Here is a 16,509-nt window from a genome sequence, read left to right as displayed (position 1 = left end):
GCACTCAAGAGTTACAAGTTAGCTAGGAAGGATCTAAAGAGAGAGCTAAGAAGAGCCAGGAGGGGACATGAGGTCTTTGGCAGGTAGGATCAAGGATAACCCTAAGGCTTTCTATAGTTATGTCAGGAATAAAAGAATGACTACGGTAAGAGTAGGGCCAGTCAAGGACAGTAGTGGGAAGTTGTGCGTGTAGTCCAAGGAGATAGGAGAGTAGCTAAATGAATATTTTTCGTCAGTATTCACGAAGGAAAAAGACAATGTTGTCGAGGAGAATACGGAGATACAGGATACTAGACTAGAAGGGCTTGAGGTTCATAAGGAGGAGCTGTTAGCAATTCTGGAAAGTGCGAAAATAGATAAGTCCCCTGGGCTGGATGGGATTTATCCTGGGATTCTCTGGGAAGCTAGGGAGGAGATTGCTGAGCCTTTGGCTTTGATCTTCATGTCGTCATTGTCTACAGGAATAGTGCCAGAAGACTGGAGGATAGCAAATGTTGTCCCCCTTCTTCAAGAAGGGGAGTAGAGCCAACCCCGGTAACTATAGACCAGTGAGCCTTACTTCTGTTGCGGGCAAAGTCTTGGAAAGGTTTATAAGAGATATATTCTCTGAAGGAATAATTTGATTAGGGATAGTCAACATGGTTTTGTGAAGGGTAGGTCATGTCTCACAAACCTATTGAATTATTTGAGAAGGTGACCAAACAGGTGGACGAGGATAAAGCAGTTGATGTGGTGTATATGGATTTCAGTAAAGCGTTTGATAAGGTTCCCCACGGTAGGCTATTGCAGAAAATACGGAGGTATTGGATTCAGGGTGGTTTGGCAGTTTGGATCAGAAATTGGCTCGCTGTAAGACAGAGGGTGGTGGTTGATGGGAAATGTTCAGACTGGTGTCCAGTTACTAGAGGTGTACCACAAGGGATCTGTTTTGGGGCCACTGCTGTTTGTCATTTTTATAAATGACCTGGAGGAGGGCGTAGAAGGATGGGTGAGTAAATTTGAAAATGACACTAAAGTCGGTGGAGTTGTGGACAGTGCGGAAGGATGTTGCAGTTACAGAGGGACATAGATAAGCTGCAGAGCTGGGCTGAGAGGTGGCAAATGGAGTTTAATGCAGAAAATTCTGAGGTGATTCATTTTGCAAGGAGTAACAGGAAGGCAGAGTACTGGGCTAATGGTAAGATTCTTGGTAGTGTGGATGAGCAGAGAGATCTCGGTGTCCATGTACATAGATCCCTGAAACTTGCCACCCAGGTTGATAGGGTTGTTAAGAAGTGTACGGTGTGTTAGCTTTTATTAGTGGAGAGATTGAGTTTCGGAGCCATGAGGGCATATTGCAGCTGTACAAAACTCTGGTGTGGCCGCATTTGGAGTATTGCATGCAGTTCTGGTCGCCGCATTATAGGAAGGATGTGGAAGCATTGGAAAGGGTGCAAGGAGATTTACCAGGATGTTGCCTAGTATAGAGGGAAGGTCTTATGAGGAAAGGCTGTTTTTGTTAGAGAGAAGAAGGTTAAGAGCTGACTTAATTGAGGCATACATGATGATCAGAGGATAAGATAGGGTGGACACTGAGAGCCTGTTTCCTCGGATGGTGATGGCTAGCACAAGGGGACATAGCTTTAAATTGAGGGGAGATAGATATAGGGCAGATGTCAGAGGTAGGTTCTTTACTCAGAGAGTAGTAAAGGCTTGGAATGTCCTGCCTGCAACAGTAACATCTCCTTGCCTTCAACGTATATACTAGGCAATAAGGCAACTTTTATTATGCTGTATGATTGAATAATTGGTGTTCTTACATGGGCATTATTCTTATGTTTAAAAAAAAATCGCCAACATTAAGGGCATTTAAATCGTCATTGGATAAACATATGGATGATAAGGGAATAGTGTAGATGGGCTTTAGAGTGGTTTCACAGGTCGGCGCAACATCGAGGGCCGAAGGGCCTGTACTGCGCTGTAATGTTCTAATCTTTATTAGTGCCACAAGTAGGTTTATACAATGAAGTTACTGTGAAAATCCCCTAGTGGCCACACTATGGAGCCTGTTCAGGGGCACAGAGTGAGAATTCAGAACGTCCAATTCACCTAACAGCACGTCTTTTGGGACTTGTGGGAGGAAACCGAAGCACCCGGAGGAAACCCACGCAGACATGGAGAGAGCATGCAGACTCCGCACAGACAGTGACCCAAGCCGTGAATCGAACCTGGGACCCTGGAGCTGTGAAACAAAGGTGCGAACCACTGTGCTACCATGCTGCCCATGACGTGAGCCGTTCAAAGGTCCCAGGACAGGAAACTCCCACCGGCAGGGGCGGCCATAAAGTTTTGCCCGGAGTCTATGTATTTTTATTCCTTTTCTTTAGTGATGCCTTTTAGTAGAAGAATCGAATAGAAGACAAACTGAAGAGTGCTCTTAAACATGAGTCCATCAGAGTAATTGAGGAGCGTAATATATTCTTCATCCATGCTGAAAGATATTGTAGGCTAAAGTTAGCTGCCCAACTGTCTCTCCTACTCTCCCCATCTCATTCCCCACTGCAACACCAAATAAGGAAAATGGATTGTCTATAGTTAAACAGCGATCATTTGATTCATATTGGAAAATATTCACCAAGGCAGTATTCATAGAAGAACAAGGGTCACAGCATTGTCAGGAATATATTGATGAAGGATGTAACAGACAAATATGCCTTGAGTAAGGAAACATTGGACAGCTTAAACCTTTGCTCAACTCAGAGTCTGGTTATCATAGAACACAGTACTCCACAGTTAAATAGGAACCAGTGGTATCACAAGCTAATCCCGCAGTTTTTCCTCCCCAATATGCAACTACTATACAATTGCGATCCTTTTGAAATAGTCACAAATACAAATGCAAACAAAGCATTTAATTATCGGGGCCGCTGAATAATCCAAATTCAATTTCAATTGCATGAGGTGCAGAAAAATCAGCAGTTAGTTTTTGGAATGACATCACCAATTTTTATTTTGCCTGAGCATTCGGCATAATGACAAGTATAAGGAAAAGGTGATTTTGAAGCAGTTTGCCCAGTCCACCTTTAAACGATCAAAGATCGTTAATAGGGGCAGCACAGTAGCACAGTGGTTAGAACAGTTGCTTCACAGCTCCAGGGTCCCAGGTTCAATTCCGACTTGGGTCACTGTGCGGAGTCTGCATATTTTCCTCGTGTCTGCACGGGTTTCCTCCGGGTGCTCCGGTTTCCTCCCACAGTCCAAAGATGTGCAGGTTAGGTGGATTGGCCAGGATAAATTGCCCTTAGTGTCCAAAAAGGTTGGGTGGGGTCACTGGGTTACGGGATAGGGTGGAGGCACGGGCTTAAGTGGAGTGCTCTTTCCAAGGGCCTGTATGACATTGGTGGACCGAATGGCCTCCTTCTGCACTGTAAATTCTATGATACCATGAAGATAAATGCTATTGCATTTTGTGCATAGTAAAGTACAACATTGTTTCCACATTTGTCTTGTTATGACCATTATACTCCCGTTGGGCAACCTGGGAAAGAGAATATAGAATATACAGTGCAGAAGGAGGCCATTCGGCCCATCGAGTCTGCACCGACCCACTTAAGCCCTCACTTCCACCCTATCCCCGTAACCCAATAACCCCTCCTAACCTTTTTGATCACTAAGGGCAATTTATCATGGCCAATCCACCTAACCAGCACATCTTTGGACGGTGGGAGGAAACCGGAGCACCCGGAGGAAACCCACACAGACAGGGGGAGAAAGTGCAGACTCCGCACAGACAGTGACCCAGCGGGGAATCGTACCTGGGACCCTGGCGCTGTGAAGCCACAGTGCTATCCACTTGTGCTACCGTGCTGCCTAAACGAAGGAGACAATAGGAATCTGCCTCCATCTCCTTCCTGTCTCCCCAAATATAATATTCACTTTGGTAAAGGTTCTTCCTCCTTTGCCTGATGTGCAGATACTTGGCCGCATTCAATGGCAGTGCTCAAACAATATGTGAACACACAATCTTCGGTATGGATCTCAGCGAATCAGCTCCGACTTTCTGTCATTTTAGGATTATGTTGTATCCATCGCTTCTGTCAGCTGTGAAGAACATAAAATGATTTTAAGTTTCATTAGCATTGAAGAAGGAGACTTTAGAATGTGGGGGAGGAGCACATTTGACAATTCTTTAATAACTGAGTGGGGCGATGGGGTGCAGTGGCAATGTCACTGGATGGTAGTTCAGAGGCCCCGGCCAATAGAATTCCTACAGGTCAGGAGGCCATCTGGCCCATCAAGATCCTCTGAAAGAGCACCCTACCTAGGTCCACTCCCCCAACCCACTCTTATCCACGCAACCCCACCTAACCTGCACATCTTTGGACATGCTCTGGAACAAGGATTCAAATCCCACCACGGCAGCAGGCGAACTGAAAAGGAATTAACAAATCTGGAATCGAAAGCTGATCTCAGTAACGGTGACCATAAAACTATCAATTGTTGTAAAAAATCATCTGGTTTTCGAATGCCCTTTGGGGAAGGAAATCTGCCATCCTTACCTGGTCTGGCCTACATGTGGCTCCAGACCCAAAGCAAAGTGGGTGACTCAGCTGTCCACCAAAATGGCCCAGCGAGCTACTCAGTTCAAGGGCAATCAGGAATGGCAACAAATTTGGGGCTGGTTTAGCACAGTGGGCTAAACAGCTAGCGTGTAATGCAGAACAATGCCAGCAGCACGGGATCAATTCCCATACCAGCCTCCCCAAACAGGCGCCGGAATGTGGTGACTAGGAGCTTTTCACAGTAACTTCATTGAAATGAAATGAAAATCGCTTATTGTCACAAGTCGGCTTCAATTAAGTTACTGTGAAAAGCCCCTAGTTGCTACATTCCGGCGCCTGTTCGGGGAGGCTGTTACGGGAATTGAACCGTGCTGCTGGTTTGCCTTGGTCTGCTTTCAAAGCCAGCGATTTAGCCCCGTGCTAAGAAGCCTACTTGTGACAATAAGCAATTATTATTAAATCTCAGAATAGCAAGGGACACATCCTCTGAATTCACTGGACATTCCAGTTTGACATTCACTGGAATATTGCGCCTTCACTAACATAGTTTTTTTAACTTGACAATTCAAATCACATTTAATAGAGATTGAAGCAGGAATAGGCTCTATGGGACAACTGCATGAATATCAAACATAGGTTGGGATTTCCCCCCCCCCCCCCCCCCCCCTCATGCCGGTTTTCTGCCGGGTCGCTATTGGCCAGTGGGTTCCCCAATGGCATGGTTGGCAAGCAAATTGCCATTGACTTTGGTGGGACTGGAAGGTCCCACCGGCAGCCAATGATGAGTCACCTCCACCACCGTAAAACCTGGTGTAGAGGGGGGGGGGTTGCAGAAAATCCCAGTCATAATCTATACAATTTCACCTCATTGGCACACAGAGGAAATCTTCCCACCTCATTCTTAAGGAGAACAGAAAGTAAGAATGCTCCATCATCAACCAAAGACCGCACATTGAGATTTGATCGGATCCTTTGGGCACTGGAAAGTAGATCTCCTGAACTTTCCAATAGAGATGGATTTCTCTAAATTAGCAAATAATGAACCAGTTGTAATGTAAACTGGACTAGATATATTAGAACCACAGAGCTTTGTGTTACCCTGAATTCACTGCTGAAACATGTATCTCTCGAAGCTCTCGTTGACCTCGACCGCGCAGTGGCTGTCGAACTTTAGAATTATGATCTTGAACTTCGATTTGTCCTCCCCCTCAGTGAAGGTGAGCAAGTTGTAAATGTGCACAGCGTGGTCCCCGGCTGTGAAGAGGAAGAGAGCAATCTTCCATGCGTCCAAGGCAGCTTCCAGGTCCCTGGCCTCAAGGTACAGCTGGAAGCTCTGTTTGAAAAGTTTCCAGTTCGAGCCCAGATTCCCGGCAATGCGGAGAGGCAGCGGCGGGCGAACGGAGTCCATTCTGTAGGATGGCGCGAGACTCGTGGAAGGCAGATCACTGAAAGGTAGGTCTCAGAAGTGCTAGCATCCCTCAACTTCTGGTACCATGATGTGTCGGCTAGTGTGGACTTGAGAGATGAACAGACACTTCCAACACTGATGAAGGTTCAACTCAATTTCATTAACTAATTTCTAACTAACTAACACACGATGACTGTGGGTCTAAATGATGCTAACTTAAACTAGAGACCTAAGCCTCGTCCGAACCAGTTGATTCTCTCAGCACATGGTGTGAGTCTGTGCTGGGCTGGATGAGTTCTTGTTACACTGAGAGGCAGCACCCAGAATGAGCGGGAACCGTAGTGCCCTCTGCCTTTATAGTGTGTGTATTCTAACTGGTGATTGGCTGCGGTGTTTGCACATGTTGATTGGTCCCTGTGTGTGTCCATCAGTGTGTGTCTGCACCATGATATACTGGTGTATATTATGACAGAGCCCTTGTTTATTCCAGGTAAACACTGGATAAGCCAATGTTATTGCAGGAGAATGTTGCCACTGTTCAGAGGACGTGGACATCACTGCTCAGGCCAGCCATTATTGCCCACAACTAACTGCCTTTGAGAACTGATCGTGAAGCAAACTCTCGAATCCAGTGGTGTGGCTTTCAGAGGGCAATTCAGTGACAACCACATTTCTGTGCCCCTAGAGTTGCACATAGTTCAGACCAGCTAAGGACGGCAGAACCCCTTCCATAAAGGCCGTGAGTAAACCAGGTGGGCTGTTACAACCATCCAGTAGTTTCATGGTCACCATTACTTATATTAGCTTTTTATTCCAGATTTATCTCATTAACCGAATTGAGATGCCATGGTAAGGTTTGAACACGTGACTCCAGATTATTAGCTCAAGACTAGCCCAGTAGCTTGGCCACTATGCTACCATACCCAAACGTGGTTCAATTTGGTGCTGCAAGAGTCAACATTTCCAAGAAACATGCTAAAGTACTCAATAAAGGAGCAATAATGTTCAATGCATGGACTAATTGTAGATCCATAAAACTGTAAGGAAGTAAATTGTACCTTTCGAGATGCAGATAATAAAGCAAGCCTCATCATGGAAATTTTTAACCATCTAGAAATAAAAGTTGCACATTAGTCTGGTTTGTAAAAGGCAACATTGCCATTAGCTCCCCAATGGTGTATATGTTTGCCAATTACAGCACTTCATTTGAGGAAACAATTAATACATTCATTGTTGACAATATAATTGCCTTTTTGGCGGTTCTTGTTCAAGTAGTGCTCGTGAACCTGTCTTGACATTGCTTTGATCCTAGGTCAGCAATAGTAGCAAAACTACCGCTGGGATCTAACACAACCATATTTTTAATTCTTGGATTGCGTATGCAGGTTAGTATTAGCCAGATGTCCGGGCACAGCCCTGTGCCGGATAAAATACCAAAGTATCAACACAGGCAGGGCACAAAGTATACGCTTGAAAATCGAAAACCTTGCTTTGGGTTGGAAATTTAACAGGCCTACAAAAATCCTTGAGCACAATTACAAGTCAGATGCAAATTAATTACACAAATGTTATACTTACCTGCAGCTCTCCACAGCCTAGACATAGATATACAGTGCAGAAGGAGGCCATTCGGCCCATCGAGTCTGCACCGCTCCTTGGAAGGAACACCCCACACCTTCACCCTATCCCCTAACCCTGTACCCCACCTAATCTATTTGGACACTACGGGCAATTTAGCATGGCCAATTCACCTAATCTGCACATCTTTGGACTGTGGGAGGAAACAGGAGCACCCGGAGGAAACCCACGCACACACGGGGAGGACATGCAGACTCCGCACAAATAGTGACCCAACCGGGAATCGAACCTAGGACCCTAGAGCTGTGAAGCAACTGTGCTAACCAATGTGCTGTCGTGCTGCCTAGTCAGTAAAAGCACTGGCTGATGCAGTGTAGAGCCACACAGATCAGAAGCATCCAGAGCCAAGCCATTTTATGCGGGGTTACCTGATCTTAGCTTGGGCCCCGGTGCTCTTTGAGCTGGGCAGGGTGGGGTGGACGGAGGATGAAGGGAGAGATAATGGAGAGAGAAAAAAATCAACAGCCAATATTCCCACTAATCACCACTAACTCCCAGATCCTGCTGGAATGCAGCAAAATACCTGAATGGGGGGCAGGGGGTAGCCTGAAGTGAAATGCCTGTCTACTGCAGGGTGTGAAGGGCTGCAGCAACTTGATGAGGCAACAGGTCCACCATTGGAAAGGTGATGATCATCACATACTGAACACATGCATATCTGACGGTCAAGGGAAGCAGCAGCCCTTCAGCGCACAGTGCTAGGCAGCTTTCACATTATATCACCATCCTTGGGACGTTCAGAGTGGGAATCAAGTGGACTGGCATCGACATCCTCATACCCACAACCCACTACCCCCTCCCTTCGCCTGCCCGCAAACATTCAGTCAACTGTTCCGTGGGGAATGTGGAGCTCCCCATGAAACAGTAGAGGAAAGAGGACCAGAATGCTCAATATTTTGTGACAAGAAGTGTTCAACAAATCAGTGATTCCAGCTACCTGCAGAGATGTCAGCAGTCAGTGCCATTTCCATGACCAGCCACTGCAGAGCGAATTCAGAAGAAATTTAATAGCCCAAGGAAGACAGGTAAGGTACAAAGTCCCATTCCCAAATGCATTATTCCAACTTGCAGCATATCGCTCACCCTCACACAGTTCAATGGAAGGCATGCAGTACACAGCAATATTCCTTTACACCCTCACTCTTCTATTTGCCAACTGCTCTCCCCACAAGGTTTAACCTCTCCTCACATTGCCTTCCAGCTTGTTGGCAGTAAGAATGCACAATGTCCTGAGAAGTACAGCCTTTTTGCATCACCTGCATTTTCCTTGCAGAAGGTGTGACTCAATGCCTACTGACCTTAAGACACTGGATTCCCTGTGATGACCAGGGGCTGGATTTACTGGGTAGACACAGCACGATAACTATTACAGAGGAGAGGTCAAAGGCTTGCACCAGCTGTGGGTTCACCTTCTCCAGGTCCTGCTCCTGCTGCTTTTTCTTCTATAAACCATGTTTTTCTGAGTGTCCAAAACTCATTCTAACCTCATAACCTCTCCAAATGAATCACAGCAAGATGAAACAGCGTTATGGAAAGAAGAAACATGCCCTCTTTAGGTTCTGAGTCTTCTATACCACACATGCCATGATTCATCATCAACCCAAACATTTTTGTTCAGGGATGAGGTCCTGAACTGGAATCAGAGAGCATAGAGGAATGCTGGAGGAATAAGCATTGGAAGGGGATGTTAATAGAATTTATCATAGATCATAGAATTTTACAGTGCAGAAGGAGGCCATTCGGCCCATCGAGTCTGCACCGGCTCTTGGAAAGAGCACCCTACCCAAGGTCAACACCTCCACCCTATCCCCATAACCCAGTAACCCCACCCAACACTAAGGGCAATTTTGGACACTAAGGGCAATTTATCATGGCCAATCCACCTAACCTGCACATCTTTGGACTGTGGGAGGAAACCGGAGCACCCGGAGGAAACCCACGCACACACGGGGAGGATGTGCGGACTCCGCACAGGCAGTGACCCAAGCCGGAATTGAACCTAGGACCCTGGAGCTGTGAAGCGATTGTGCTATCCACAATGCTACCGTGCTGCTAATCCTGACCAAAAGCTCTTGAGAGGTCTGCCCTTGAACGCCAAAGAGTGTAATGAAATTCAACACTCAGTGCCAACATTGCAGAAGTGCCTTTGGCTCAACACTTGGACCATGTGGCTACATCTTCAACTATTACATTCTGACACCAGAAGGCTTCACCTTCATCCAACAGGTTAATTGGTTCCATAGAATCTTCTCACCACCACAGGCAGCGGTCAGTGATCATAGCTCCACCCATCGCAGTGGGCACAAAGAAAGGGATCGGGCATACCTGAGGCACATTCAGTTGCCTGCACTACTGACCACTGAAGAGAACTGGTTTGCGGTCATCTCTGAACACAGACATCCCCACCATAGTTGCCAACGCAAAACCAACAATCACCAAGTTTCAATATCCTACCTTTTATGTCAAACCTGGCAATGTTGCTAAGCAGTCATGTGAAAGTAAGGTTTACGAAGCTTCAGATGTCAGGGAAATTCAGATGATTTGGAGTCTTCATCTGGGAGGCCAGACTGATCAGAAGCTTCGGAGATTCCACCTCACCCATCCAAAGGTTAGTAACAGAGCAAATACAGTGAAGGCAGTCTGGTAGTTCAGAAAGCGGCCCCAGGTTCAATTTGTCAGTTTTAATTTATAACAAAGAGCCTTGGAATGGTAGAAAGGATTGCCTCCTCCATTTTCCTTATCCTCCCCTCCTAGTTTTCTACACCTGAAGTTGTTCATTGCAGTTGTACAAACATACAGATTAGGAGGAGTAGGCCACTCGCCTCCTCGAACCTGCTCCGTAATTCAATAAGATCATGGCAGATCTGATCGTTGCTTCAACCCCATATTCTTGCCTACCCCTGATAACCTTTCACCCCTTTGTTAAACAGCATTAGAACACCCCTGCCCACCAGAAGCCCAGGACAAGACATGTGAGTAAATCACCTGACTGCTCTCTCACTTCAAAGAAAGATGGGATCAAGATGGAGAAAGGATACGGAAGCATAACTGAATTGGAGGACTGGAGAGAGGGCATCACTCTATGCATTGCAAACTTTTAAAAGTACACGTTTCTACTCATTTTAATGCATCTTAATGACTGCAGCAGAATTTACAGCAAAGGTTAAGGGCTCATCATGTTGCAAGCTCATTAGGAATATTTCTTTTGAATAAAAAATGCTTAACAATGTTCCCCCACAAGTGATTTGCCAATTGTATAGCATTTGTGTAAACATTAACATTTTGAAGTTAAACACGTTGCAATAAGCTGTTCATAAAGTACAATTAATTGAAAAAGTCACCATCCTATTAAGTGAGAATGCCTATGACAATCTAGCAAGTGCTAGATCCTCACTGATGTCCTTGTTGCAACCAACAGGTTGTCTTTGAATAATGAATAACTTCAAACATTAAGCAGAAAAGAGGCGAGGAATGGGCAAACATTAATCAAGTATATTTACTTATCTGTGCCTTCTCTAACAGCACTGTGGATGTACCTACACCACAAGGACTCCAACTATTCAAGAAAGCAGCTTCTTAAGAGCAATTAGGAAATATGACTTTTTAAAAATTTGTCCAAGGGCTAATAAATTGTATAATATAAAGGGGCATAGTTTCCCTCAACAATATATATTAAAATGCCAAACCTAGGACCTGGAGCTGTGAAGCAACAGTGCCAACCTCTGTGGTACCATGCCACTCCAAGAAAAGGACGCAAAGAACACTTTCTTCCAGTCTCCTATTCAGAAGTGCAAATGCTGGAAGAAACACACTGGTAAGTGAAGAGCTATATCTTGGAATTCTCAATTTCGATCCAAACCAATTCCATTCAAGAGCATTCAAACCAGGTCGACCATTGTCTCAGCTTCAGTTCTGTGCATGGACCTCTCTTGGATCTCACCTCATCACTGACAAGCACGTGGATCCCACTGGGTCCCTGTCTGTAGATCTGGTTAATCTGTTGCGGAGAAATGCTGTACAGATTTGCTATTTTCTCAGTTAATTCTATCGCTGTCAGCTCTTCCAAAAAGATTGCATGGTATACTGGAGGAAACCAGGAAAAAGAATTTCATCACATAAAAAAAACAGTTCAAATAAGAGACACATTAAATAGTTGGAATTTGTTTCCCCCCCTTTTTGTGCCCCACTTCTCCTGATGATACTGACTCGTGTTGATGCATGATACTGTGGGTGTGGGGAGACCTCCATGAAATTATAGAATGGCCCAGCACAGAAGGGAGTCATTCGGCCCACCTCGCCCATGCCAGGTATCAGTAATTGCAGATCAGTTAGTCCCACTCCCCCACCCTTTCCCCAAAGACCAGCAGATTTTCTCTCTTCAAATAATTATTCCCTTTTGAAAGCCTCCATTGAACCTGGCTCCACCATACTCTCAGGCCATGCATTCCAGATCATATAAAAATGTGTTTTGCTGTAGGATTTTGTAACAAGTAATCAATAAATTGACCAGCATTGTGACAGTGTTCAGTTGCATTACAGTACTTTTTATGTACTAAAAAATGGACTGTGGGAGGAAACCGGAGCACCCGGAGGAAACCCACACACACACGGGGAGGATGTGCAGACTCCGCACAGACAGCGACCCAAGCCGGAATCGAACCTGGGACCCTGGAGCTGTGAAGCGATTGTGCTATCCACAATGCTACCGTGCTGCCCCTCTTGACTCTTCCTTGACTCCAGATACTCTACAGGATCTTGACACCTTTCTTTTACCATTCAGTCCCATGTAGACTAAAAACTCTGGTTGTTCCCCACCCATTCAGTAACATCCCATTCCTTACCTCACAATCCTTGATCCCTTTAATGAAATGGATATTTAATCAGCTTTTATTTAAAAGTGGTACATTAATACTTTCGCCAGAAGTATATCCCACAAATGGGCAGGGTGAGAAAACTCTTCCAAATGTCATGTGAGTGTCCCTTTAAGAAATGTTTTTGTTTTATCACATGGCTTCAGCAATGTCATTGTGTGGGTGGAGCTGGGCTTTGGCTCTGTGACTTTTTACTTTTGCTTTGAGTTTGGATTGATTTGAACTGGTTGAAAGAAGTGTTTTTCTCTATTATCATTTTAAAAGCTGTTACAGACTGCTTGGTAACTTAAAAGAGATAATTGCTTTCTGGAAGGAATTCAAATCTGTTTGGAAAGGGGAACAGAGTATCAATAACAAGTCTAATACCAGTGAGAATGCCGTCTGCTGGGCCACGCCTTTGGAAATGGTTTCTCGTTTTACTTGGATTTTATTATTGAATTGGAACAGTTAAGGGGGAGTTCATTAAGGGTTATGCATAGATTACTGTAGCTGTGTGGGGTCTTTGTGTTTGTAGTTGTAAGAACTTCTTGCTGTGTGTATTTATACAAATGTTAACTAAATTCTTAGAATAAAGCTTGTATTTTTGATTAAAAGCGCCTAAGGTGTCTGTTGAATAACACCTGAAAGGCAGGTCCGTGTGCTCACCCTAGCCAAATTCAACAGATATAGGTCAGGTGAACTCCATAATATACTTTGGAGTTTTCTAAACCCTGGCCCATAACACAAATCGCTAGTCTTGTTTAAGGATTGCTAGTCTGGTGCTTGTCCCCGAACTGCAATTAAAGGTTAAATTACATATTCTGCTCATACTAATTGTGTCAATCATCCAAGACCTAAATTTTGTCCCCTTTCCCTTTCCAGTTTAAAAAAAGGTTTCTTTAAGTCTCTCGTCGCAGCTCTGAGGCCGAGCCCCAGCATCATCTGATAATTTTCTCAACTTGCCAATCCAAGGTTTTTGCCAGAACAGTAATGCTCAAAGTAAAAGCTCTGGACAATAACCTCTGACTTTGCTAACGTATTCTACAGAGTTAATAATTCATTTCAACTTATAACCAAATGTACTTGAGACATATTCCAGCTGCTATATCTCCATTATGATCGGTAATCACACCCAAATAATTCACGTTGATTGAGTAGCTACAGTATAGTCAATAAACACACACCTTTGCTAAATGGTCACTCATTCATTCTGCGCATACAGCTCCTTTTCTTGCGAAGTATCTCAATTTCACCTATCTATGCTAAAATGCTTTGTGCCATTCCTTAACCCATTCACTTAATCGGTCATGATCTCTCCAAATGCCTTTAATACCCTTTTATGCTATCAATGTCCTTTTCATCAGTTACCTAATACAGCGCTGAACAGTTTTGCGAATATTCTGACCCCAATGAAAACATTCATTGCTGGAGTTGCTACATCCTGTCACATTTTTGAAGCTCTTCCCCAGGTGAGACAACAGTTATCACAGTAGCTACTGGCTCACTGTCATTGTGGAAACAAACTAACCTCTGCAAACATGCAAAAATGGGAATATTCTCTTCTTCTTCATGTGCTTTGGAATGGCTTGGGAACTAAAGCAAATTCCTAAATCTGAAAGCAAGACCTTTAGGCTTTGCAGTGCTGCCAAGCAATTGAAATGAAATGAAAATCGCTTATTGTCACAAGTAGGCTTCAAATGAAGTTACTGTGAAAAGCCCCTATTCGCCATATTCCGGCGCCTGTTCGGGGAGGCTGGACCGGGGATTGAACCCGTGCTGCTGGCCTTGGTCTGCTTTACAAGTCAGCTATTTAGCCCACTGTGCTAAACCAGCCCCTTGGGCCGGGGGAGTGGAGTTCGGGGAAGAAAAGTTTATTTTTTTCTTTGAAATATCTAGCAACCTTCTCGGTCTGTCAGGCTCTCACAAAAGTTCATTCCTCCTAAAACGTACCAGGAACAAAACTCACCACATGAACTGCCAACTCCTTCGATGCTCTCTCGCTTCCGTTGATGATTCTCCTGATTTTGTTCAGTCTCCTGACACACATAGATGACCAACTTTGAGTGCACACTTCTGCAAATGCAAGTATCAGAAGTATCATTATTAATTTCACTATTTTAAAACCAAAATTAGTTTCATACTGCAATATTAGGCATGGATCACAGTGGATACAAAGTTACGACATGTTTCAAAGCAGGAGAGAACCTTTTACATTTAAATTAACAAAGATATCAATGCACAAAATAATTTATGTTAAAGTAGCTTTGTGCAAAGTTAGAATTGCTCAAACTCAGCTTTTCTTCAACTACAACTGACAGAAAAATGGGTGGCACGGTGGTACAGTGGTTAGCACTGCTGCCTCACAGTGCCAGGGACCCAGGTTCAATTCCAGCATTCGGTGACTATGTGGGGTTTGCACATTCTCCCCGTGTCTGCGCGGGTTTCCTCTGGATGCTCCGAATTCCTCCCACAGTTCAAAGACGTGCTGGTTAGGTGGATTGGCCATTCTAAATTGCCCCTTAGCGTCCAAAGGTTAGGCGGGGGGGGGGGGCAATGGGAATAGGGGGAGGAGTGGACCTAGGTAGGGTGCTATTTCGGAGGGTCAGTGCAGACCCGATGGGCCAAATGGCCTCCTTCTGCCCTGTAGTGATCCAATGAAAACACATTGTGAAGTCAGGTCAGACTCCAGACACAGGAAGGCACCTCAACTAGATACTGTTTCATCCCCTTTAAATCCGCCACCCCCCCCCCCCCCCCCCCCCCCAACTCCAAGCTGATGAAGAAAAATTATCTTAGGTTCAATGTAAACCAACTGTGCACACAGCATAAAATAAAAAAAAATCATTCAGTAGCTCAAAATGGCTTCATGTTTTTTATGCCATTTTCTGTATCTTGTGCAATGCCAACTCTCACTGGAATTCAGCAGTGGTACTCATTGAACAAGGGGATGGGGAAAAAACAACCAGCCAAAGACTGAATGTTGTGAGAGCATTTGGTAAATGATGGAAAGTGAGTTCACCCATTATTAGCCACAGATCTCAAAGGACCACTGGCATCTCTCAGTATTAAGAGACAGTCAAATAGCTCTTGCTTGAAAGGCACCGCTCTGCATTAAGCATGCCAGATCAGAAATTTCTCCTGCTCGCCACGGGCATTTCTGGAAGGATTAGCAGCTAGATTATCAACTTGTTTGGATGTGGCATGAACCCTCCCACCATGGCCGACAAGAACTAAAGCAGGATTTGAGCCTAGGCTTTCTAGCCCAGAGGTAAGAGGCACGCACCATCAATGAGCCACAAGACTTCATTAAATTCTGCACAATGAAGTTACTGAAAAGGTAGCCTCTCAAGAAACTATATTCACAAATTGGGACTGAAGGAGATAGGAAATTGTGATTGGAATTCGAAGGGAAAATCATCTGCAACAAAGGATTCTAATTCTATGCTTCAGCATGACTTGTTTAAAGATCTGGTTTTACAACAGACAGAGAAGGTTATGACAAAATGTTTTGCGTAACGCACCTTCCCTTGATTGCATTAAAAAGTCTGATTCCATCTGCAGGACCACAGATCTGGACCAAGTCGTCCTTAGACATTTTCAACAAGTCTGCACCTGAGGAATTCATTAGAACATGCATGTAAGCATGCAAACTGCGAAGAAGTTAAAGGCATGTTATGTGTGATGGAAGTCTGTCCCTGGAAGTAAATGCAAGTTCATGTAAGTTTAATTGAATGGAGCACACAAAAATACTGGATTAGTTTAGGCTCTTGCGCCACTGTTTAACTTTCAGTGAGATGAATAGTAACTGTTTAACTTTCAGTAAGGTGGATAACAAGTTTGAGAAGCCCGTGTATATATTAGGTATCATGATATCTAGCCCACAATGCCGTTGTTTCTATGTAATGGACTTTCCATAACATTTCATCAGAATCGCACAGGAGCTTCAGTATGGAGCACAGAAGTGTACAAAGCGGGGGCCGATTTAGCTCAGTTGGCTAGAGAGCTGGTTCGTGATGCGGAGCGAAGCCAGCTGCGCAGGTTCAATTCCCGTACGGCTGAGGTTATTCATGAA

The 16,509-nt window shown here is 44.6% G+C and overlaps 1 protein-coding gene across 2 annotated transcripts in view; it reads right to left on the bottom strand.

The window, feature by feature from the left end:
- Window positions 1–3,840: 3,840 nt before the first annotated feature.
- tfcp2l1 (transcription factor CP2-like 1) overlaps window positions 3,841–16,509 on the bottom strand; it is a 52,601-nt gene continuing 39,932 nt past the window's right edge. The window contains exons 12-16 of one of the 2 annotated variants that reach the window (XM_038790035.1): window positions 15,959–16,049; window positions 14,404–14,510; window positions 11,528–11,670; window positions 7,008–7,059; window positions 3,841–4,080 (exon numbers count right to left, since the gene is read on the bottom strand). In XM_038790035.1, coding sequence (XP_038645963.1) covers window positions 4,043–4,080; window positions 7,008–7,059; window positions 11,528–11,670; window positions 14,404–14,510; window positions 15,959–16,049 — 431 coding nt within the window. In that variant the 3' untranslated portion in view covers window positions 3,841–4,042. The remainder of the gene's footprint in view (window positions 4,081–7,007; window positions 7,060–11,527; window positions 11,671–14,403; window positions 14,511–15,958; window positions 16,050–16,509) is intronic. The other variant, XM_038790036.1, reaches the window with a different exon arrangement.

Source organism: Scyliorhinus canicula, chromosome 2 (genome assembly GCF_902713615.1).
Source record: "Scyliorhinus canicula chromosome 2, sScyCan1.1, whole genome shotgun sequence".
NCBI classification, from domain to species: domain Eukaryota; kingdom Metazoa; phylum Chordata; class Chondrichthyes; order Carcharhiniformes; family Scyliorhinidae; genus Scyliorhinus; species Scyliorhinus canicula.
Note: the sequence above shows the minus strand (reverse complement) of the source record. Positions and strands in the feature narration are given on the sequence as shown.